General features: G+C 40.4%; 1 protein-coding gene across 8 annotated transcripts in view; it reads right to left on the bottom strand.

The window, feature by feature from the left end:
- Window positions 1–25,740, bottom strand: part of LOC123755765 (microtubule-associated protein Jupiter) — a 115,998-nt gene that overhangs the window by 4,676 nt on the left and 85,582 nt on the right. For 2 of the 8 annotated variants that reach the window (XM_069300048.1, XM_069300047.1), the window contains exon 2: window positions 11,263–11,681. In XM_069300048.1, coding sequence (XP_069156149.1) covers window positions 11,263–11,681 — 419 coding nt within the window. Of the gene's footprint in view, window positions 1–11,262; window positions 11,682–11,792; window positions 11,862–12,269; window positions 12,485–13,510; window positions 13,773–25,740 lie in introns of those variants that run through there. The other 6 variants (XM_045738528.2, XM_045738531.2, XM_045738535.2 and 3 more) reach the window with 6 other exon arrangements.

The following is a 25,740-nucleotide window of genomic DNA, read 5'->3' as shown; positions in this document are numbered from 1 at the left end:
GCAGTTATTCCCTGCAGCACCATCCTAGCACTTCAAGACCACCACTTCCCAAATACAGCAACAGATTTCATACCATTTACAAGTAACATTTTTGAAAATTACTTTCATCCAGTCTTGTCCCCTCACCATAAGTGTTGTCCTCTTCACTTTGGTAAAGTGATCTCCTTACTAACCTTGTTGTTACCTTGTGATGGTTCCAAGGATTAACATCCCTGCTGTCCAGTTTCTGACCAGACCTACTAGTTGATGGTCTGGTCAACCAGACTGTTAGATGCTGCTGTTTGCAGCCAGAAACATGATTTGCAGCCTAGTTGATCAGGTATCTTTTGGAAGGGTTCATCAAGTTCTTTTGGAAACCGAGGTCAACCAGTTATGCCTCGTGTGTAGAGGCAGTGTTGAAGTCTTGGGCCCTTAATACCGATAGAATTTTCTCAACATGCCCATCGCACCACTGCTTTTCAATGGAGCTATTTTGAACATCCTGCCGTGCCTCCTGGTCTCTTGTGATGTTATTTCCATGTGCAGATTTGGAACCAGTCCCTCTAATATTTTACAGGTGAAGATTATTATGCATCTCTCCTGCCAGCACTTTAGCTTTAGTCGGTTGCAACAATTTATGATTATTATTCCCAGATCCAATGTAAAGGTTCTGGGAGTAATAATGTCTTCCGACATCATTTCTCCCAGATCTTTTACATTGCTTTTTCTTTCAGTAATGTAGTTTGCATTTTATATCTAGTTTCCTTTTAATATTCTTTTTTTTCCATAGCACAGTAGTTAGAACTTATCCTCATTAAACGTGACATTTTGTGGCCCATTGAAAGGCCTGAACAGCATCAAAGTGTAAGTTTGCCGTGTCCTATTCTGTCTACTGACAGGCCTGGTCGACGACCGGGCCGCGGGGACGTTAAGCCCCGGAAGCACCTCAAGGTAAGGAAGCACCTCAAGGTACTGTTCTTTCATGAAAATCCTACTGTCATCTGTAAAGGATGACAGTTCTTTAAGACACCAATGATATTTAAGATGGGAACAATGTTGCACTAATGGTGCCATTCAGAGCTGGAGAACATGCCGAGAACTCATTGCCGACCCAAAACAAAACATTTAAATTATTGGGACCACTTAAAATTTCTCAATCTATTCTCTTTAGTGCAGGCATGAGAAATGATTTACACTTTCAAAAAACATTAGAGGGACTGGCTCCAAATCTGCACGCGCACACCACCACGAGATCCAGAGGCACGGCAGAAGTGCAAAAATAGCCCCATTGAAGAGCAGAGTCGCAAAAGGTACGCCAAGAATTTACACCAGCATAAAGGTCCCAGGATTTTTCAACACTTGCACATAACGGGCATAACTTACCAACCTCTGTGTTCAAGAGTGCTTTATAAATCTCTACCTTAGATATCAATCAACTAGGATACAATTCATACATCAGGGTTTGAGGAGCTGCATATCCTGGTTCCTGGTTCACTCTACAACCAATTAGGAGGCATGGTCAGAGGCCGGGTTATTGAGACAGATTCCTGGAGCCAACCAGTAGTGTGTTTGGTAATTTGAATTCCGGTAACCTTAATCTTTGGGTAATTTAAATAAATTTGAATTAGTTTTAGACTACCACTCGATACTAAAAATTCCGATTAAGAGATTCCTGGTGAAGAAGACAAATTGAATTTTTGAACTCTCCAGATAAATTATCTATTCTAGTTAGCCTAGTCCCCATATAATTTGGATTATTGGGCAGAGACTATTTGACATTGTATAAATACTTTTGCATGTTCCATTTTATAATCCCCACCCCCTTACTATTGGCAAATTTGTTCAATTTCACATTTTAACATCCATTATAACTTTTTTGTAGGAATAAAACCCTACCTTTTCTCAAACACTACGATCCGTGAATAGCTTTTATTGAATGGTTATTTTATTAGTGGGTATGTTTTATTGCCTTTGTACACCCTGGACTGCAGTATTAACACAGTATTGTAGACTCGTGTATGTACTTTATCTGCAGTTTACCTGGAGGGGGTTATAGGAGAAGTTCTACCCAAAGCCCAGCCAGGGACCAGATTTAACTTTTCGTAACTTGGTCCATCAAGCAGTTTGGGTGGCCCACAGGCCCCCATACAATTACAACCTGGTTGGTCCAGCACTTTCACCCACAGGATTATAAAACCATGAAACTGCTTACCTGCCAAAACTGTGCAAAGTTTTAAAATCTAATTGGAAAAGGTAACGTCAAATGGAGGGACCTTTGACAAGCCACCGGCTTGCTGTCCTAAAAGGCAACTAAAGTTAGTGACCCTCAGTTAAATCGGAAACTTAGCTCACTTTAATAATTCCACCTTTGTTCCGGCAATATTTCTTAATTGCTGGGCGAGTATTTAACAGTCGTAGTCTCATGTTCATACAGTGCTCTGATTGTCCCTATGGATTCTTGATTCCTTGAGATTATCTTGAGATCTCAGGGCTTAGCATCCCCTCTACTCACTGGTTCTACTGTGCCCTTCTATCCATATCTTTCACTTCAATGTTATTTTTTTGTGGAAATGTGGCACCTGGCATTGCACCATCATCCAAGTACAGCATGTATAATTGGATACCCCATTTCCTTTCCAGGTATTACATTTTGAGAGCTTTCAGATGCTTCCAATAATTTTGGTTCTTTATCGTGTTTATGAACCCTGTACTGTACATGTTTTCTGTTCACTACGGTATTTCAGAAAAATATCTGCCCTGAACTGGAATATTAATGTTTTTTTTATAATTTTTAGCAAACATCCATAAATAGTACAGTACAACTATAGTTTGATAAATTATTAGTGTGGCACTTTAAGCCCTGATCAAGTAGCAAGTGATATGTTACAAAAGATAAACATTTTTCCATCTCAAACTAAATTTTTAAGCAATGGATTAACACTCATCCTTGTCTGTACATAGAGTAAACTTATGTATATTTAATATTATAGTACAGGCAACTGCATAATGTAAATGGAGTCTAGAGTACAAAAATTTACAAATAGAAAATCTACTTTTATACCGAATGAGGAAAAGTATCCAAGCATTAACCATCACGGCTAAAGAGTTAAAACCACATTACCCTCTTAACTTCATCCTCCAAAGATTATGTATTGCCAACACTCTTGTTAAAGATAAATATGCTAGGAGCATAGTAACAAGCAGACAGTGTGTAAGAAAGAAATGAGCATGTCAAATAATGCAGAAGTAGCCTATGTAAAGGTTGGACAATGATCATTGTCATACACAACATTATTGATACCATGAACATTCATTCGACATTCGAGTTAAATATACTGTACAATGCCGTTTACCAACTGACCCATGAAAATTTTAGTAAACTGAAGTGGGACCAAGATCCATTAAACTAAGTGAAATATCACTTTCCAACAATTATGCAACCAAGGCTCAATAGTCTTGGAAGTATGCAGATGATGACTCACTAGCATGGCTGAAGATATGAAGACTAAACTACACACCAGAAGAGACGACAACGTTTCGGTCCATTCTGAACAATCTCTAATCGTCCAGGATGGACCAAAATGTCTTCTGGCGTGTGGTTTAGTCGCCATAGTAGTAGTTAGAGGAACTACTTAGTATTCTATGTAATATATAGGAAGCTACACCCTATGACTAAACATCCTAGTTTTGCACTATTTATCAAGGCCAAATAATTAAAATGACAGTAGTTCAAGGAATTAGTAACCATTAGATTAGTATGTGATGGATAGTATTTTGATACAGAGCCTGAAGATGTGGAAAGTTCATAAATGGCAAGATTTAGAGAGTTCAATGTTGGGTTAAGTATTGTTAAAAGTAACTGGGTAACCTTGATGGTAGGAGGAAGCATGGATTTAGTAATTTTAAATTCGAGTAATTTATTTTTACTCTACTATTTATAGGCTGCACATTTCACTCAACGGAGAAAGCACACTGGTGTTATGGTACCGTTGCAACTAAAAAGGAAATCGCCTAAATTTATATGAACAGAAAATGAAATTGGACAAATTCCAAGCCAAAAGGCTTCTCTCTACTGTACCAATCATGTTTACTATGCTATATGCAATTTCCTGCAGGGAGATTACCAGAGATGCACCATGTCAAAGGGTTTGTCTTTTAAACAAACATCTAATGGCAGTTTTCAAGCTGAAGGAACAACTTTAGTATAATACTGAAACTTTGGTGGATGTAATGTAACTTTATAAAGGATTATGGCACTAGTACCAGCCCAGTTAATGCACAAAAATAATTACACAACACTTAAAAGATTGATGCAAACCGAGAGCCCATGAGCCAGTTACAGGGAACACTAACCAATAAAGAGGGCTGCCGTGTACAAAATGATTCATACAGCGATGTGCTGTAGTGTGGCGGCAGCAGCAGGGAAGCAGATCAAGATGGCAGCAGAGGCACTTCTGTATTATCCAATTGGTAAAAAAAAAAAAAAACTATTTTGCATAGGTACAAATCTTCAAAGGAATTTGATACCACCAAGCAGAGAATATTTGAGGTCAACCAGGTTGTCAGACACTAAGCATAGCCTCATTTACATTCAGGTATCGTTTGGAGTGGTTTAGCAAGTTTGAGCACATTAGATCTTAACTAGTCATGTTCCTTATGGCCCTGCTAAGTAGGAGTGTGCATGCCTCCAAGCAGCCATTCTACATTAAAGCCTACAGAGTAGTCCATAGGAGAAGGTTGCTCCTTGTAGGCAGAGCAAGTCTGCTCCTATAGTAGCACTTTAATGATTTTTCCATTCTGTGTTCTAGAAGAGTTTAAGGCCATTACCATTTAATACTGTCACATCTACCCTTTAGCAGCAATGATGGCTAACTAAACACACCCACGTGGATTCAGTGTGTGTTCATCACTAACCAGTGTATCTTCACACCTAGCTATAGTGCTCACTCCAGCAGTAACATAAGCAAATATAGTTTAAGCCTGTGTGTGACATGCACATCCTGATGTCCCTGATGCCAGCTCTCAGGATGTGCCCAATTGGCAAAGTTCCTCCACTATCTAACTGCACTGTCTATTGCAGTCTATCCACTTCATTTTGGTTTAAACTTTCAAGAATCTGATGAGATTACTTCGAGCCCTGAGAAGAAGCTTCCTTTGTGCAAGTGTTCACCCGTTATGTAACAAGGTATGTGCAACTACATCACATGCTTCATCCTTTGTGTCTGCAACCTTGCAGCATTTTGTTAAATACTATGCTGTGTTAAAATGTTGAATGAGTGAATAGAAAGGAACACACAGACATTGTTATAGTGTCACGACACCTTCAGCTTGGACATCTGTTAACTTGCAAAAGAAAACAATGATGACAAGAGGTGTACGTTTCATAATTTAATGGTGAAGCTTACTAAAACCAAAAAATGTTCATAGTAACTAGGCACCACCACTAACGTGTCAAATTAACACATTCAGGACAGTACTGTATGTGTTATGCATAGGCAGTTTAACAGTGTCAAGAATCTGGAGTGGGTTCAGATTTTTTCTACTCTGAGCCCGGCCTGGAGCCAGGCTTTGTGAGCTTGGTCCAACAGGATGTTGCTTGGTACAGCCTGCAGGCCCCCGACATCCACTACAATCCAGTTGGTTCAGCTCTTGCAGGAAACAATGGTCAATTTTTGTTCCAGCAGCATTCATTACAAAGTAATAATAATGATTAAAAACTTACACAAAGACACTCACATTGCTTGCCATCTACCTTGGAGATTCTGGGAATCAACAGCCCCATGGCCCAGTCTCCAACTAGGCCTCCTGATATTGTATGGAATCTTTTTTTGGAAGGTCCTTGTTATCCAACTTGTCATTCTTTGCAGTCGTGACATCTACTTTACTGTGTTCATTAAAAGGTAAGGTCTTCCAACATGACTACTCCTAGATGCTTTACATTGCTTTTTTGTTCTATAGTATGATTTTATCCCATTTTATACATGGTTTCCGCTTTTCATTTTTGTTTTTTCCATAGCGAAGAAGCTGGAACTTTGTATCATTAAGCATCACAAACTCAAAATCACACCAATGTGATTTAATGAAAAAAATCTATTGTTACTCTGAGAATACACGAACCCGTGACCAAAGCATTGCCAACCTCATACTCTGCCACTACTACCACTGACATTAATATTCTTTCAACTGGATTTTTACTGAAATCATAGGAAGTCTACAGGTCCCTACCGAAGCCAGTCCCAAGTTTTTTTGCAAGACCCCCAAGCACTTTACCGTTCCACCTAAGTGCTCGGGGGGGGGGGGGGGGGGGGGGGGGGTCGTGTCTTGCATAAAAGCTGACTAGCTTCAGTACTACCTTACCTCGAGGTGCTTCTGCGGCTTAGTGTCCCCGTGGCCCAGTCATCGACCAGGACTCCTGGTTGCTGCACTAGTCAACCAGGCTGTTGGACGCGGCTGCTCGCAGCCTGATGTATGAATCACAGCCTGGTTGATCAGGTATCCTTTGGCAGTGCTTATCCAGTTCTCTGACACTGCGAGGTGTCAGCCAGTTATGCCCCTTATGTGTAGTGGAAGCGTGTTTAACAGTCTCGGGCCTCTGATGTTGATAGAGTTCTCTCTCAGAGTACCTGTTGCACCTCTGCTTTTCAACAGGGGTATTCTGCATATCCTGCCATGCCTTCTGGTCTCTTGTGATATTACCGTGTGCAAATTTGGGACCAGCCTCTATTTTCTATATGTAAATTATTATGCATCTCTCCTGCCTGCACTCAAGGGAATACAAATTTAGGCTCTTAGTGGGTCCTAGTAGTTTAATGTTTTACCGAGTGGATTCTAGCAGTAAAGGATCTCTGCACACTAGGTCAGCAATTCCCCAGCTTTGAAAGGGGCTGTCAGTGTGCAACAGTACTCCACTCTAGAAAGCACTAGCATTTTGAAAAGTACTATCAGTATAGCATCTCTAGTGTGATGCTATACTGGCTCCAGACTTCTGTACTCCAGAAGTGCTCCAGAATTGTACTGGCTCCAGACTTCCTGTGATTTCAGTAGAAATCCAGTTTTAAGAATTTTAAGTCAGTGATGGTAATGTACATTAGTAAAGTATGTAGCTGGCAATGCCTTTGTCATGGCCTTGCAGCCCCAGTGGATTTTCTCAATCATATCTCTGGCCCATTGAAAAACCCGATGTAAATCAGGTCTTTCAGCCTTTCGAGCCATGGTCCAACATTACCGTGTCCAGTTAGTATAATAATCATCCACATTGGTAGACCTGACACGTTGGCCATATTAACCTCAAAATTGCAGCCACCCATTATCCCACTATGGGTGTAGCCCATAGTAATGGGCTACACCCATTATGTAGCCCATTAACATTAATTTGCAAATTACAACGCTGTCAAATGCTAGCTACTGTACTCTCCATTTCATGTATGACCATTGTGAAACTGATGGCCAGCCAGAGTTGGTTTGAGCTGGTATTTAGCCGTTCTAGTACTATACCAATATCCAAAGTAATCCAATAATGTTGCTTTATTTACCTCTGCTTAATTATTATTCAGACCAAAGTAATTATGCTCTGGTGCACAACAGAACCACGAGGCTCTTTTATAGACGTTATCATGAGATGATTTCGGGACTTAGTGTCCCCACGGCCCAGTCCTCGACCAGGCTTCCTTTTTTGTTACACCCCCATAGAAAGCAGCCTGTAGCAGCTGTAACTCTCAGGTACCTATTTACTGCTAGGTAACAGGGGCATCACTGAAAAACTGCCCATTTGTTTCTGCCTCCAGCAGATTACAGAATCAACTAGGAATGAAAACACCCTGGACCTGATACTGTATTCACAAACAATGATGAGCTAATCGGAAACATTATGGTCTCGGACACTACGTACTCTGACCACAAGCTCATTGAAGTGCAAACATTAATAACAGTAGTAGGCCCAATAGAAGGGGGCCTTTGAGGAAAGCCAGAAAGAGGTCCAATGTAGAAAGAACGCAGAAGACATTACAAAAGGAGGAAGACAATGGAAATGCTTAAGCAGACATGACTTTCCATACAAAGAAGGAATAATTTAAAGAGATTGAAGAAATCTAACAGACTGAAGCATTCATAATCAGACTGAAGAATGGCAACTGGAACAGAAAGCAATTAAAGAAAAAAACATTTCTTCACATATGCTAAATCAAAAGCAAAAACCACTGCCAGTATTGCACCTATTCGTATTAGTGAATGTTCATACACCGAGGATGACAAATTAGCGAAATCCTGAAAAAGCAATATGAGGACATGTTTAGCACTTCAATAAACATGAAAGTGGAAGATCGGGACAACTTTATGCATGATATACGCCTGTAAATATAACCGATATCAACACGAGCATAATAGATTTTGAAACAAATTGACAATATGCCCATACACTCGGCCCCGGGTCCAGACTCATGGAATTCAATATTCAGAGAAATGCAAAGTGCCAGTATCACAGGCACTATGTATAGTGTGGAGGAAGAGTTTGGACACGGGATACACCAGATGCGCTTAAAGCAGCAGAGACAGCCCCTCTACACAAGGGAGGGAGCAGAGCATTGGCAAAGAATTACAGACCAGTTGAACTAACATCCCACATAATAAAAGTATTTGAGAGTGATCAGGAGTCGGGTCACTAGATTCATGGAAACAAATTACCTCCACAATCCAGGCCAACATGGATTTAGAGCGGGAAGATCCTCTCACAGATACCTGACCATTACGACAATCACTGAGGCATTAGAAGAAAAACAGAATGCAGATGTTGTATACACATACTTTGCAAAGGCATTCGACAAATGTGACCATGGAGTGATAGCACACAAAATGAGGTCAATGGGTACAACTGGTAAAGTAGTACGCTGGATACTCAATTTCCTGTCGAACAGAACACTAACAAAATAAAATCGAGTCCAAGCTCGGTTAAAAGCTCTGTACCTCAAGGTACAGTCCTTGCACCACTGCTGTTCCTTATTCTCATATCAGATAGACAAAAATACAAGTCACAGCTTCGTGTCATTCTTTGCAGAAGATTCAAAAATTAGCATGAAAATTACCTCTGCTGAAGACATTGAAAAACTACAAACAGATTAAAGTTTTCGATTGGGCAGCAGAAAATAACCTGATGTTTAAGTTTAAGTACAAAAGTACAAAACGCAATCGAATCTCCCCATAGTAGGAAAGCAGCATGTCAAGGATTTGGGAATAATGATGTCCGACAATCTAACGTTTAGGGAGCATAACCAAGCAAATATTGCGTCAGCCAGAAAAATGATAGGATGGATTACGAGAACCTTCAGATCCAGAGATCCCATCACAATGGTGGTACTCTCCAAATCACTTGTGTTGTCCCATCTTGAGTACTGCTCAGTACTCACTTCCCCCTTTAGAGCACCGAGCTTGCTGAAAGAGGGAATACAGAGAACATATACGGCACGCATAGACGAGATAAAGCACCTAAATTATTGGGATCATCTCGAAGCTCTCCAAAATGTACTCGCTAGAAAGGAGACTAGAGAGATACCAAATAATACACATGGAAAATACTAGAGGGACAGGTCCCAAATCTACACAGTAAAACAACAACGTACTGGAGTGACCGATATGGAAGAAAATGAAAAATAGAACCAGTGAAGAGCAGGTGCGCTATAGGCACAATCAGAGAACACTGTACAAACATCAGAGGGCTGCGGTTGGCCTAGCGACTAAGAAATATTGCCGGAACTGTGGACACTAAGAGAAAACTAGACTTTTCTCCAAAGAGTACCAGACCAACTGGGCTGTGATGGGTATGTGGGCCACTCCAAGCAACAGCCTGGTGGACCAAACTCAAGTCAAGCCTGGCCCAGAAGAACTCCCAGAACCCCATCAACCAGGTAACCCAGGTACTGGGGATCAAGCCTGGAACCTCAGGACTATGAATCCGAAGCACTGTCCACTCAGCTGTCAGGCCCGTATTCCTTTGACAGAAGCCCCTTATAGGAGAGCGTCTTCAGCACAATCAAATGTAATACCAGTAATACAAGACATTTTCATGAAGGATGGCTTTTTATGTAAGTTGACAAAATATTAGATGCTAAAAACTTTACTAATTTGGCACGCTATCTTGTGAAGCATCCGGGGATCAACGGCACTGCAGCCTGGTCTCCGACTAAGCCTCCTGGTTGCTGAACTGGTCAACCAGGCTGTTGGATACAGCTGCTCACAGCCTGACTTATGAATCAGCCTGGTTGATCAGGTATTGCAACGAAACTGACACCAGTTATGCGACATTCTTTACCTCTTATTTACCTGTTATTTTACCTTTATTTACCTTTACCTGTCAACTGCTATTATAACATTAAAAATTTCTTTTTGAAGAGATCTCGGTTCATCTCATTCTTGAAGAGATCTCGGATATCAACTCTTTTCAATATTGTTATCTTGAGGTTATCTTGAGATGATTTCGGGGCTTTAGTGTCCCCGCGGCCCAGTCCTCGACCAGGCCTCCACCCCCAGGAAGCAGCCCGTGACAGCTGACTAACACCCAGGTACCTATTTTACTGCTAGGTAACAGGGGCATAGGGTGACAAACTCTGCCCATTGTTTCTCGCCGGCACCTAGGATCGAACCCAGGACCACAGGATCACAAGTCCAGTGTGCTGTCCGCTCGGCCGACCGGCTACCAGCTAATGAAGCTAGTGTTGTAGGCTAATGAAAACATGAAATGTGTCACACAAGCCAGCAGGGAAATGTGTTAGGCTCCCAGTGGGAAAAAACCTACTGTACAGTACCGTTTGTTGCAAGCTGTGCACAATAAAGACTGGCAAATTAAGTACTATACTTTGACATTAACCCATAATTTGAATGTAAAGCCCCAATTCATTTTATGCCAATAAAAAAATAATCAAAGTTCTTGGTAAAAGGGAGAGGGAGGGGAGGGAATTAAAGAACAAATGTGTTGCGTAGGTAGGCAAACTAGAACTAAAGAGGGCATTTAAAGTAACTGACCGTTTAAAAAACTGTCAGTGGTCATTTAAAATTCATGGACAAAAATCTGGTCAAAATGTCAAATACTGTATTAAGTTGGATGGTTGTGTTCAGGGTTAAGTAAAGAAATAAATGCACACATCTCCACTGAAAAAGGCCGGTAGGTTAGTGGAAGTTGACCAAAGTGAGTAAAAAGTGATCAAGTTCAATTATACAGGATTAGTTAGACTTCATCTAAAGTTAATACATTTTACATAATCCCAGCACCACTCTCCATGGTCAAATATTGCATACCTGCCCGGGGCCCGTTGGTACTTCCATTAGGCTTTGTCCCTGGCCCGTCTGAGAAGATGGTGCTACGTTGGTGGTCTCTCACTTTGCGAGTTGGTGTATCCATCACTGGATCTTCCCCGAAGAGGCGGTTCTGAGTATCTAATTTTTTAGCAGAAGTTGGAGTAGTAGCACACTCTGAGGACCTACCACTGTTTGAGCCAACAGGAGACCCATTGGTAACAGACCCATTAGTGGCAGCTGATGGGTTATTTTCCTTTGTGGCAGCAGCATCATTCACACTTTCTGGAGTGGCCGTACCATTTGTCTCTGCTTTGGGAGACTTTTCCTGTGGAGCTTGCTGCTGGGCAAGATTCTTGGGCCTATTGTCTTCATCTTCTCCGAAGGAGATGGATGATCCACCACCAGGCGGCTTCAGCACCCTGTGGATAAATTTGATTTCCTTAAATTGGTAATTAACAAATTCCTAAATTATCAGTTTAAAAACAAATTGACAAAATATATATACACATATATAAAACTTCCACACTTGCCTAACGGTCAAGTTTTCTGGTCCAACTTCATTGTTTAAGTGCGTCTCCCCACCAGGAGGATGATTAACTCTGCAAGGTGTTATGGGTTATGCCATGATCAGACAGTCAAGGGTGACTCCTATAAACACATCCTAATACCATCCCTGTAGTAGGCTACATTCACATTACCCTGACAGCAATCTTGTCTCATCCGTTCAAACGAGTGGCATTTTAGACAAATACAGTAGGGGGGGTATTGAATTTAATAAAGACCATTTTTTTTAGCACATCTGCTGTACAGTTTTCATAATTCAGATACAATCTGAATCAAATAACCCTGGAACCTTTTTTTAATACTAATCAACAAAGTTCCCTTTAAAGTCAACTTGACAAATAAAAGCACTCTTCCGTATCTCTCCTCGCTCCACTACCACAAGTTTCCAGCCAACGCCCATCTTGTCTATAACCTCAACCCACGTATTTCTGACAAACACTTACACTCTTAAATTATGGATGAAGACAAAAAACACAGACCAGCATTCAACACTGGTATCACTGTCTGGGCCACAACACCTGCTCAGGCCCAGCATGACCATGTTGGGCGGGCGAGGGGGCGCTCAAGGCTCCCATGCCAACTATCGCGCTACTCTTCGTTTCTACTCTTACGATGGCAACCTTGCCTGCTAGTCTCAAGTATGAGCAGCTCTGCATCTCTAGTTAGATGGGTAAAATCTGATTTACCAGGAACAAATTTACTTCTAAAACGCACGTCATCTTCGCCGCCTCCTGCAGCAACATTTATGCAGAGTTTTCCCTGCTATCACTACTGATGATGATTAATGAACTGTTCACTTTAGACAGTTAAGCCCCAGCTGTGTTTGGATAAAGGTGAGGCTATGAACAACCCAATTCCAGACGAGGGTAGGGGGGGGGGGGTTTGAACATGATATGGCAGTATATTCACTCAGGATGAATGGCGCTGCCCAATAATTCGCCCCTCCTAGTCAAAATTATAATGAAGGCTAAACTTACTTTATATCCAGACATTTTGTCTACAAAAGGCATTGTTAATTAAATGCATTTTCACTAAGTTATTAGCCCATTCATGCTATACATTCCCAGGACACCAACTATAGGGCATTGGGTACCCATAATGGCGGCCGTGTTAACTGCCATTTCACAAGCTATTAGTCATAATTTTTCCAAGAACGGCAGTGTAGTAACGGTTTATTATCGCAGGCAGTGCCACCACCCCCGTCTCACCGCGCCCCCCTCCACAACTTTATACATTTAAATTTATGTCTGCACATGGCTGTGGCCTAATTAGTTCGAAATACAAGCCAGTTTAAAAGATTTTTAAGCCTACCATCACGATACGGAACACTAACAACCGTCTTTAACAATATTACAGCCAAGGTAACCACTACGGCCTTCCCTGCAGCCTGGCGACCAGCCGCCGAGAGCAGAGTGCACCTGTTGACTCCCAGGACAGACTACGTGCTAGTTAACATGGAGGTGATGTAAACCATCACCAACAGCGAACGACGCAGTCTTGCCAGTCTGACTAACCAATTCCTCTCCAATTGGACTAACTAGGCATGTGAATGTTTCAATACAAGCGTCATTTGGGTTAATATTGAAGTGCAATAGAACACGTTCTCGGAAGCATAAAAGCATTATCAGTTTATTTCAGCGGAAACCATATTAGAAAAACTACCAAGTAGAGAACCGTTAACTACCTGACCATGGCGACAACTAAACACCGGTATTAGTCAATCTTTAACTAACTACACTAGTTTATTTCCAGAACTTAAATATTCGAGTTTCAAACGGCAATCAATCCACAAAGCCTGTGACACTTTCAACCGCAAAGTTGCACAGATAATATTTAAATCTCCAGACTACTGGGAGTCTTCCCGAAAGGTCTAGGAGGAGGGTTTAGAGGTATGAAAGTCGGCACACGTCCGCACGCTGGTCGGCCCGACCTCAAACTGATCCCCCGCGCCTACCGCGAGTTGGCAACCCGCGCCGCCGTCACCACCCGGTGTATACCGTTACCGCTCCCTGGTATGCTTCCCAAGATGCTTTCTAGGTTGAGGTGACTATGGAACCTTTAGAGACGTAGCCCTTCACCCCTGAGAGGCAGGTGGTGGGAGTGGTAGAGGGTAGAGCGCGTAGGAAGGTGGCGCTAGAGAGGGGGCACTAGGCTGGGCTGAGTCACACACACAATAGCGTCTTCACCCCAGCAGCTCCGATAATCGCGCACTCATACATTCCCCGCTTTACTCAACTGCGCCTCCCACTCTAGAAGGGCGTGCCATCATGCTGTACACGCCGTACTACAAACACAGCCGCTGCCACCCACTTTCACTACTACACATTTCAATTAACATCTTGCAGACGCCCTTCCCCCGGGCTCATGTTCCAAATCTAGATTAAGTATTATAATGTAGTATTAAGTATTATAATGTAGTATTAAGTATTATAATGTAGTATTAAGTATTATAATGTAGTATTAAGTATTATAATGTAGTATCAAGTATTATAATGAGTTACTTGCATTTGTTTAATAATTATTTAATTCTTATCTGGTGGGTTAACCCTTATCTATACGATACACTAAATATACAACTGTACGAATAGCACTTACTATTTTCATGGAACGCTATTTCATACCTTACCATAGCATCTAGGGAACAAATTTACAGATTAAAGACTGTCAGGCTACAGAAAGTAGCCTAGTGTTCCGAACAGCATTAAAATGTTTTGCTAGTCAATCACCACGCAGTTATTTAGTTGGTAACTGTTTTTAAGATACCTGAACAATATTTATTAAGCATCGTCCACACTTGCTAGATTAAGTTAACATTTACTTGGGTGCCATGTATTAGGTTAAGCGATACAGCAAGTGCCTTGGGGAGGCCCACCCACCCAAGGTTGTGAGTGGGCAGGAGTGCCAGTGGGCAGACTGTGGGTCATTGGGTCGACGCTGGTGCCCTAGTGCCGGGGCAACGCCCACCGCCCCGGCCTCACCTTGGGACCTCACTCTTCACACGCTCTCGTTACAACAAATACTGGTTAAACCGGTTTGTTTCTAATCATGAGGTTGCTGTCAGTCCTAATGCTTACATCACGGTGTCCAGGACACATTCCACACGCGAACATTCCTCGACACACTCTTGCCAATTTAGTGTCAAAGCAGTCATTGGTGCTTTAAAGAACATAAGAAAAGCAACTGCAGAAGGCCTATTGGCCAATACGAGGCAACTCCTATTTATAACCACCCAATCCCACTCAAACATGTCCAACCCGCGCTTGAAACAATCGAGGGACCCCACCACGTTACGCGGTAATTAGTTCCACAAATCAACAACCCTGTTACCGAACCAGTATTTACCCAAGTCTTTCCTAAATCTAAATTTATCCAATTTATACACATTGTTTCGTGTTCTGTCTTGTGTTGATACTTTTAATACCCTATTAATATCCCCTTTGTTGTGTCCATTCATCCACTTGTAAACCTCTATCATGTCACCCCTAATTCTTCGCCTTTCCAGTGAATGAAATTTAAGCTTTGTTAATTTTTCTTCATATGAAAGATTTCTAATTTGGGAATTTACCGAGTCATCCTACGCTGGACACGTTCAAGTGAATTTATATCCATTCTATAGTACGGCGACCAAAACTGAACTGCATAATCTAAATGGGGCCTAACCAGAGCAAGATATAGCTGAAGAACCACACCAGGTGTCTTGTTACTAACACTTCGATTAATAAATCTGTCTTATTTGCCTTATTACGAACATTCATGTATCGATCCTTTTGTTTTAAATTCTTACTAATCATAACTCTCAGATCCCTTTCGCTACCGATTTTTGTATCTGCAAATTTGCAAATGTCGCTACTCAAACCTGAATCTAAATCACATATATATTATAAACAACACAGGTCCCAGGACAGAGCCTTGAGGCACTCCACTAACATTATCCCACTCTGACTTAACCCCATTTATACTAACTTTCCTTTGGAATAGCCATGCCCTAATCCAGCTTAATATAGCACCCCCAATGCCACGAGCCTCAATTTTTTTAATCAGTCTTTCATGTGGCACTGTATCAAAAGCTTTGCTAAAGTTAAGGTACACAGTATCACAATCCTTACCACTCTGCCCAATGCTATATACCACTTACCCAATCCCAATGATGAGTGGGATTGGGATGTTATAAATAGGAGCTGCCTCGTATCTATCGAGAGCTGGGGTTGTTGCTGTTGCGAACTCGCTAGAAGAAGTGGTTAGAGGTGTTTGTTTGGGTTTAAACTGTTAGTAGATAGAGGTATGGGAATTGATTTGGAGGAAGGAGATAATAAAAGTATGTGTTTGTGGGAGAAAGGAATTGGCAAAATGATCAGGGAAAGAGAAGGTCCGCAAAATAACAATTCACTTAGGGTATATTACACTAACAGTAGAAGTCTAAGAAATAAAATTAACGAATTAAATGCTCTTGTCTGCACAGAAAAAATAGATATTATTGCACTTACCGAAACGTGGATGAATGTAGAAAATAGAGAACTATTAGCTGAATATCAAATAAATGGATTTAAACTATTTCACACAGATAGATATATTAGACGAGGAGGTGGAGTAGCCATATATGTTAGGGACAATTTGAAATGTAGTCTCAAAGAGGGAATCAAAACTGAGCCACACACAGAAACTATTTGGATAGAATTAAACGAAAAAGCAAATATTATAATGGGAGTTTTATATAGGCCACCAAATTTAGACAGAATGGAAGCAAAGCATCTATGGTATGAAATATCTAGAGCATCTAGATCTAACAGTATTTATGTCATGGGTGACTTTAATTTTAGTGGAATAAACTGGTTGAACAAAACAGGGAATAGTGAAGCAGAAGATTTTCTAGAATTTATTGACGATTGCTTTCTTACGCAACACATTAAGGAACCAACACGAGAAAATAATATTTTAGATTTAGTGTTAACTAACAGGGAAACAAATTAAAGACATCGAAATAGGGAGTGAGCTAGGGAACAGTGATCACAAAGAAATCAGATTTAGCATAGAATGGAATAGACCTGTAGGAGAAAATTCTGTTAAAGTGCCAGATTTTCGAAAAGCTGATTTTAATTGCCTAAGAAATTTTTTGGGTCAAATTGATTGGAAAGTCTTGGGTATGGGGTGTGGGCCGATCTTGGAGCGAGACATGAACCCAGCGATAGGTGACGTAAATGGGGATTTCGATGTGGATTCAATATATAACTTATTTAAGAATATTCTAAACAAAGCACAGGAATGTAGTATACCATACAAATTGAATAGATCGAATACTAATGACCCAAAGTGGATAACAGAATTTGAAGAACCTTATAGGTAAAAAGAGCTTGGTACAAAAGGATTAAAAATGGGGAGGTCACTTTAGAACAGGAATTCGTACAACTGGTTAGAAATGTTAAAAAAAGATAAGGAAAGCAAAAAGAAACTATGAAGTTCGCATAGCAGGGCAAGCAAAGACAAATCCTTAAGGGTTTTTTCAGTTATATCGAACTAAGACTAGGGAAAGGATAGGTCCATTAAAAACTGAGACAGGTCAACTAACAGATAGTGATGAAGAGATGAGTAGTATTTTTAATAAATATTTTGTATCTGTATTTACTAAAGAGGAACTTAACAATATGCCTTCAGCCAAACAAGTCTATGTGGGTGGGGACGAGGACAGGTTGAAGAGTTTAACAGTTACCAGGGAGGATGTTCTTAAACAAATAGTAAAACTCAAACCAAACAAATCCCCAGGGCCGGATGAAGTGTTTGCCAGGGTCCTTAAAGAATGCAAAGAGGAGCTTTGTGACCCACTGTCAACCATATTTAATAAATCAATAGAGTCAGGCAGAGTGCCAGAGTTTTGGAAAGTTGCTAAGTCCAGGTGAAGTCACAGTGAGAGGTTGTGTTAACCGGAGCTCCTGAGTGTTGTTATATTATCATAGCAATATGGAAGTTGTAGTTAAGGACCTGGTGACTCTAGTGGGAGCCCTGAGGACAGAGTTGGACTCTCTGCGGGAGGAGGTGCGTCAGCTGAAAGAACAACGAGAAGTAACGAAGGAGGAGACCAGTAGTAAAGGGACCTCGTCTTTGAGAGTTGTGAAAGACAGGGGCCTTAAGAAGACTTTGATAAAGCCGCCTTCAAACGCCATAGCAACTTCTAATTCATTTGACGTTTTGGAGGACGAGTGCTGAGGACGAGTGCTGTGGTGAGACTGCGGATCGCGCAAAAGGGAAAGCAACGAAGAGAAAGGAAGCGCAGGCCCCTCAGAGAGTAAAGGAAGTACCTAAGCAAACATTAGTTGTGGGAGATTCCCAGATAAGGTATTTGGATAGAGCGTTTTGTGCTAGAGATAGGGGGAACAGGTTAAGGGTTTGCTATCCCGGAGCTGGCATTGGTGATATTATAAACAACATGAATGATATTATGGCTGGAAATGGGAACAATCTCATTATTTGCATTAGCGTGGGAGGAAATGATGTTGGTCGAGTTAGGAGTGAGGAACTGATTCAGAGGTATAAAACAGCCATAGAATTAGTTAGAAGCAAGGGAGGAATCCCGATCATATGTGGCATTCTTCCAAGAAAGGGAGTGGGAAATGAATGGATATCGAGGGCACTTGGTGTCAATTGCCGGCTGGAAAGATATTGCAAATCAAATGCAATATCTTTCATAGACAACTGGGAACACTTCTATGGAAGAAATGAAATGTATGCTCGTGATGGGGTGTATCTATCGAGAGCTGGGGTTGTTGCTGTTGCGAACTCGTTGGAAGAAGTGGTTAGAGGTGTTTGTTTGGGTTTAAACTGTTAGTAGATAGAGGTATGGGAATTGATTTGGAGGAAGGAGGTAATAAAAGTATGTGTTTGTGGGAGAAAGGAATTGGCAAAACGATCAGGGAAAGAGAAGGTCCGCAAAATAACAATTCACTTAGGGTATATTACACTAACAGTAGAAGTCTAAGAAATAAAATTAACGAATTAAATGCTCTTGTCTGCACAGAAAAAATAGATATTATTGCACTTACCGAAACGTGGATGAATGTAGAAAATAGAGAACTATTAGCTGAATATCAAATATATGGATTTAAACTATTTCACACAGATAGATATATTAGACGAGGAGGTGGAGTAGCCATATATGTTAGGGACAATTTGAAATGTAGTCTCAAAGAGGGAATCAAAACTGAGCCACACACAGAAACTATTTGGATAGAATTAAACGAAAAAGCTAATAATATTATAATAGGAGTAATATATAGGCCACCAAATTTAGACAGAATGGAAGCAAAGCATCTATGGGATGAAATATCTAGAGCATCTAGATCTAACAGTATTTATGTCATGGGTGACTTTAATTTTAGCGGAATAAACTGGTTGAACAAAACAGGGAATAGTGAAGCAGAAGATTTTCTAGAATTAATTGACGATTGCTTTCTTACGCAACACATTAAGGAACCAACACGGGAAAATAATATTTTAGATTTAGTGTTAACTAACAGGGAAACGCAAATTAATGACATCGAAATAGGGAGTGAGCTAGGGAGCAGTGATCACAAAGAAATCAGATTTAGCATAGAATGGAATAGACCAGTAGGAGAAAATTCTATTAAAGTGCCAGATTTTCGAAAAGCTGATTTTAATAGCCTAAGAAATTTTTTGGGTCAAATTGATTGGAAAGTCTTGGGTATGGGGTGTGGGCCGGTCTTGGAGCGAGACATGAACCCAGCGATAGGTGACTTAAATGGGGATTTCGATGTGGATTCAATATATAACTTATTTAAGAATATTCTAAACAAAGCACAGGAAAGTAGTATACCATACAAATTGAATAGATCGAATACTAATGACCCAAAGTGGATAAAGAATTTGAAGAACCTTATAGGTAAAAAGAGAGCTTGGTACAAAAGGATTAAAAATGGGGAGGTCACTTTAGAACAGAAATTCGTACAACTGGTTAGAAATGTTAAAAAAGAGATAATGAAAGCAAAAAGAAACTATGAAGTTCGCATAGCAGGGCAAGCAAAGACAAATCCTAAAGGGTTTTTTCAGTTATATCGTACTAAGACTAGGGAAAGGATAGGTCCATTAAAAACTGAGACAGGTCAAATAACGGATAGTGATGGAGATGAGTAGTATTTTTAATAAATATTTTGTATCTGTATTTACTAAAGAGGAACTTAACAATATGCCTTCAGCCGAACAAGTCTATGTGGGTGGGGACGAGGACAGGTTGATAAGAACATAAGAACAAAGGTAACTGCAGAAGGCCTATTGGCCCATACGAGGCAGCTCCTATTCTATAACCACCCAATCCCACTCATATACTTGTCCAACCCGTGCTTGAAACAATCGAGGGACCCCACCTCCACAATGTTACGCGGCAATTGGTTCCACAAATCAACAACCCTGTTACTGAACCAGTATTTACCCAAGTCTTTCCTAAATCTAAACTTATCCAATTTATATCCATTGTTTCGTGTTCTGTCCTGTGTTGATACTTTTAATACCCTATTAATATCCCCCCGGTTATGTCCATTCATCCACTTGTAAACCTCTATCATGTCACCCCTAACTCTTCGCCTTTCCAGTGAATGCAACTTAAGCTTTGTTAATCTTTCTTCATATGAAAGATTTCTAATTTGGGGAATTAACTTAGTCATCCTACGCTGGACACGTTCAAGTGAATTTATATCCATTCTATAATATGGCGACCAAAACTGAACTGCATAATCTAAATGGGGCCTAACTAGAGCAAGATATAGCTTGAGAACCACACCAGGTGTCTTGTTACTAACGCTGCGATTAATAAATCCAAGTGTCCGATTTGCCTTATTACGAACATTTATGCATTGATCCTTTTGTTTTAAATTCTTACTAATCATAACTCCCAGATCCCTTTCGCAATCCGACTTCGCAATCACAACACCATCTAGCTCGTATCTTGTAACTCTATCATCATTACCTAACCTCAGAACTTTACATTTATCAGCATTAAACTGCATCTGCCAATCCTTTGACCATTTCAAAACCCTATCTAGATCAACTTGAAGTGATAGTGAGTCCTCCTCCGAATTAATTTCCCTACCGATTTTCGTATCATCGGCAAATTTGCAAATGTTGCTACTCAAACCTGAATCTAAATCATTTATATATATTATAAACAACAGAGGTCCCAGGACAGAGCCTTGAGGCACTCCACTTACAACATTTTCCCACTCTGACTTGATTCCATTTATACTAACTCTGTTTCCTTTGGTATAGCCATGCCCTAATCCAGCTTAATATAGCACCCCCAATACCATGAGACTATTTTTTTAATCAGTCTTTCATGTGGCACTGTATCAAAAGCTTTGCTAAAGTCAAGGTATACAACATCGCAATCCTTACCACTATCAACTGCCTCAACAATGCTAGAATAAAAAGATAACAAATTTGTTATCTTGACTACATGAACGGCCATTTATAAAACCATGTTGCGACTCAATTATTAATTTATGTTTTTCAAGATGAAGACGAATTTTATTTGCTATTATAGATTCGAGTAACTTTCCCACAATAGACGTTAGGCTAATTGGTCGATAGTTAGACGCAAGTGATCTATCTCCTTTCTTAAAAACTGGTATCACATTAGCAACTTTCCAAAACTCTGGCACTCTGCCTGACTATTGATTTATTAAATATGGTTGACAGTGGGTCACAAAGCTCCTCTTTGCATTCTTTAAGCACCCTAGCAAACACTTCATCCGGCCCTGGGGATTTGTTTGGTTTGAGTTTTACTATTTGTTTAAGAACATCCTCCCTGGTAACTGCTAAACTCGTCAACCTGTCCTCGTCCCCACCCACATAGACTTGTTCGGCTGAAGGCATATTGTTAAGTTCCTCTTTAGTAAATACAGATACAAAATATTTATTAAAAATACTACTCATCTCTTCATCACTATCTGTTATTTGACCTGTCTCAGTTTTTAATGGACCTATCCTTTCCCTAGTCTTAGTACGATATAACTGAAAAAACCCTTTAGGATTTGTCTTTGCTTGCCCTGCTATGCGAACTTCATAGTTTCTTTTTGCTTTCCTTATCTCTTTTTTAACATTTCTAACCAGTTGTACGAATTCCTGTTCTAAAGTGACCTCCCCATTTTTAATCCTTTTGTACCAAGCTCCCTTTTTACCTATAAGGTTCTTCAAATTCTTTGTTATCCACTTTGGGTCATTAGTATACGATCTATTCAATTTGTATGGTATACTACGTTCCTGTGCTTTGTTTAGAATATTCTTAAATAAGTTATATATTGAATCCACATCGAAATCCCCATTTAAGTCACCTATCGCTGGGTTCATGTCTCGCTCCAAGACCGGCCCACACCCCATACCCAAGCCTTTCCAATCAATTTGACCCAAAAAATTTCTTAGGCTATTAAAATCAGCTTTTCGAAAATCTGGCACTTTAACAGAATTTTCTCCTACTGGTCTATTCCATTCTATGCTAAATCTGATTTCTTTGTGATCACTGCTCCCTAGCTCACTCCCTATTTCGATGTCATTAATTTGCGTTTCCCTGTTAGTTAACACTAAATCTAAAATATTATTTTCCCGTGTTGGTTCCTTAATGTGTTGCGTAAGAAAGCAATCGTCAATTAATTCTAGAAAATCTTCTGCTTCACTATTCCCTGTTTTGTTCAACCAGTTTATTCCGCTAAAATTAAAGTCACCCATGACATAAATACTGTTAGATCTAGATGCTCTAGATATTTCATCCCATAGATGCTTTGCTTCCATTCTGTCTAAATTTGGTGGCCTATATATTACTCCTATTATAATATTAGCTTTTTCGTTTAATTCAATCCAAATAGTTTCTGTGTGTGGCTCTGTTTTGATTCCCTCTTTGAGACTACATTTCAAATTGTCCCTAACATATATGGCTACTCCACCTCCTCGTCTAATATATCTATCTGTGTGAAATAGTTTAAATCCATATATTTGATATTCAGCTAATAGTTCTCTATTTTCTACATTCATCCACGTTTCGGTAAGTGCAATAATATCTATTTTTTCTGTGCAGACAAGAGCATTTAATTCGTTAATTTTATTTCTTAGACTTCTACTGTTAGTGTAATATACCCTAAGTGAATTGTTATTTTGCGGACCTTCTCTTTCCCTGATCGTTTTGCCAATTCCTTTCTCCCACAAACACATACTTTTATTATCTCCTTCCTCCAAATCAATTCCCATACCTCTATCTACTAACAGTTTAAACCCAAACAAACACCTCTAACCACTTCTTCTAGCGAGTTCGCAACAGCAACAACCCCAGCTCTCGATAGATGCACCCCATCACGAGCATACATTTCATTTCTTCCATAGAAGTGTTCCCAGTTGTCTATGAAAGATATTGCATTTGATTTGCAATATCTTTCCAGCCGGCAATTGACACCAAGTGCCCTCGATATCCATTCATTTCCCACTCCCTTTCTTGGAAGAATGCCACATATGATCGGGATTCCTCCCTTGCTCCTAACTAACTCTATGGCTGTTTTATACCTCTGAATCAGTTCCTCACTCCTGACTCGACCAACATCATTTCCTCCCACGCTAATGCAAATAATGGGATTGTTCCCATTACCAGCCATAATATCATTCATGTTGTTTATAATATCACCAATGCCAGCTCCGGGATAGCAAACCCTTAACCTGTTCCCCCTATCTCTAGCACAAAACGTTCTATCCAAATACCTTATCTGGGAATCTCCCACAACTAATGTTTGCTTAGGTACTTCCTTTACCCTCTGAGGGGCCTGCGCTTCCTTTCTCTTCGTTGCTTTCCCTTTTGCGCGATCCACAGTCTCTCCACAGCACTCGTCCTCCAAAACGTCAAATGAATTTGAAGTTGCTATGGCGTTTGAAGGCGGCTTTATCAAAGTCTTCTTAAGGCCCCTGTCTTTCGCAACTCTCCAAGACGAGGTCCCTTTACTGCTGGTCTCCTCCTTCGTTACTTCTCGTTGTTTTTTAAGCTGACGCACCTCCTCCCGCAGAGAGTCCAACTCTGTCCTCAGGGCTCCCACTAGAGTCACCAGGTCCTTCACTACAACTTCCATATTGCTATGATAATATAACAACACTCAGGAGCTCCGGTTAACACAACCTCTCACTGTGACTTCACCTGACCGACTGAGTTTAGCAGTTACCAGGGAGGATGTTCTTAAACAAATAGTAAAACTCAAACCTAACAAATCCCCAGGGCCGGATGAAGTGTTTGCCAGGGTGCTTAAAGAATGCAAAGAGGAGCTTTGTGACCCACTGTCAACCATATTTAATAAATCAATAGAGTCAGGCAGAGTGCCAGAGTTTTGGAAAGTTGCTAATGTGATACCAGTTTTTAAGAAAGGAGATAGATCACTTGCGTCTAACTATCGACCAATTAGCCTAACGTCTATTGTGGGAAAGTTACTCGAATCTATAATAGCAAATAAAATTCGTCTTCATCTTGAAAAACAAATTAATAATCGAGTCGCAACATGGTTTTATAAATGGCCGTTCATGTTTAACAAATTTGTTATCTTTTTATTCTAGCATTGTTGAGGCAGTTGATAGTGGTAAGGATTGCGATGTTGTGTACCTTGACTTTAGCAAAGCTTTTGATACAGTGCCACATGAAAGACTGATTAAACAGTCTCATGGTATTGGGGGTGCTATATTAAGCTGGATTAGGGCATGGCTATACCAAAAGGAAAGTTAGTATAAATGGAGTCAAGTCAGAGTGGGAAAATGTAAGTGGGGTGCCTCAGGGCTCTGTCCTGGGACCTCTGTTGTTTATAATATATATAAATGATTGAGATTCAGGTTTGAGTAGCAACATTTGCAAATTTGCCGATGATACGAAAATCGGTAGGGAAATTAATTCGGAGGAGGACTCGCTATCACTTCAAGTTGATCTACATAGGGTTTTGAAATGGTCGAAGGATTGGCAGATGCAGTTTAATGCTGATAAATGTAAAGTTCTGAGGTTAGGTAATGATGATAGGGTTACAAGATACGAGCTAGATGGTGTTGAGATTGCGAAGTCGAATTGCGAAAGGGATCTGGGAGTTTTGATTAGTAAGAATTTAAAACAAAAGGATCAATGCATAAATGTTCGTAATAAGGCAAATCGGACACTTGGATTTATTAATCGCAGCGTTAGTAACAAGACACCTGGTGTGGTTCTCAAGCTATATCTTGCTCTAGTTAGGCCCCATTTAGATTATGCAGTTCAGTTTTGGTCGCCATATTATAGAATGTATATAAATTCACTTGAACGTGTCCAGCGTAGGATGACTAAGTTAATTCCCCAAATTAGAAATCTTTCATATGAAGAAAGATTAACAAAGCTTAAGTTGCATTCGCTGGAAAGGCGAAGAGTTAGGGGTGACATGATAGAGGTTTACAAGTGGGTGAATGGACATAAAGGGGATATTAATAGGGTATTAAAAGTATCAACACAAGACAGAACACGAAACAATGGGTATAAATTGGATAAGTTTAGATTTAGGAAAGACTTGGGTAAATACTGGTTCAGTAACAGGGTTGTTGATTTGTGGAACCAATATGTTTGTTCTTATGTTCTTATGTTCTTATTGGGTGGTTATAGAATAGGAGCTGCCTCGTATGGGCCAATAGGCCTTCTGCAGTTGCCTTTGTTCTTATGTTCTTATTGCCGCGTAACGTGGTGGAGGTGGTGTCCCTCGATTGAGGGACACCACCATGGTGCAGCTGGAAGAGCTACATCATCGCAGTGTGATTGAGGGTTTCAAGCGCGGGTTGGACAAGTATATGAGTGGGATTGGGTGGTTATAGAATAGGAGCTGCCTCGTATGGGCCAATAGGCCTTCTGCAGTTACCTTTGTTCTTATGTTCTTACTCTCATATTTG

The sequence above is a fragment of the Procambarus clarkii genome, chromosome 43 (assembly GCF_040958095.1).
Source record: "Procambarus clarkii isolate CNS0578487 chromosome 43, FALCON_Pclarkii_2.0, whole genome shotgun sequence".
NCBI lineage: Eukaryota > Metazoa > Arthropoda > Malacostraca > Decapoda > Cambaridae > Procambarus > Procambarus clarkii.
This window is presented reverse-complemented; position numbering and strand designations above follow the sequence as displayed.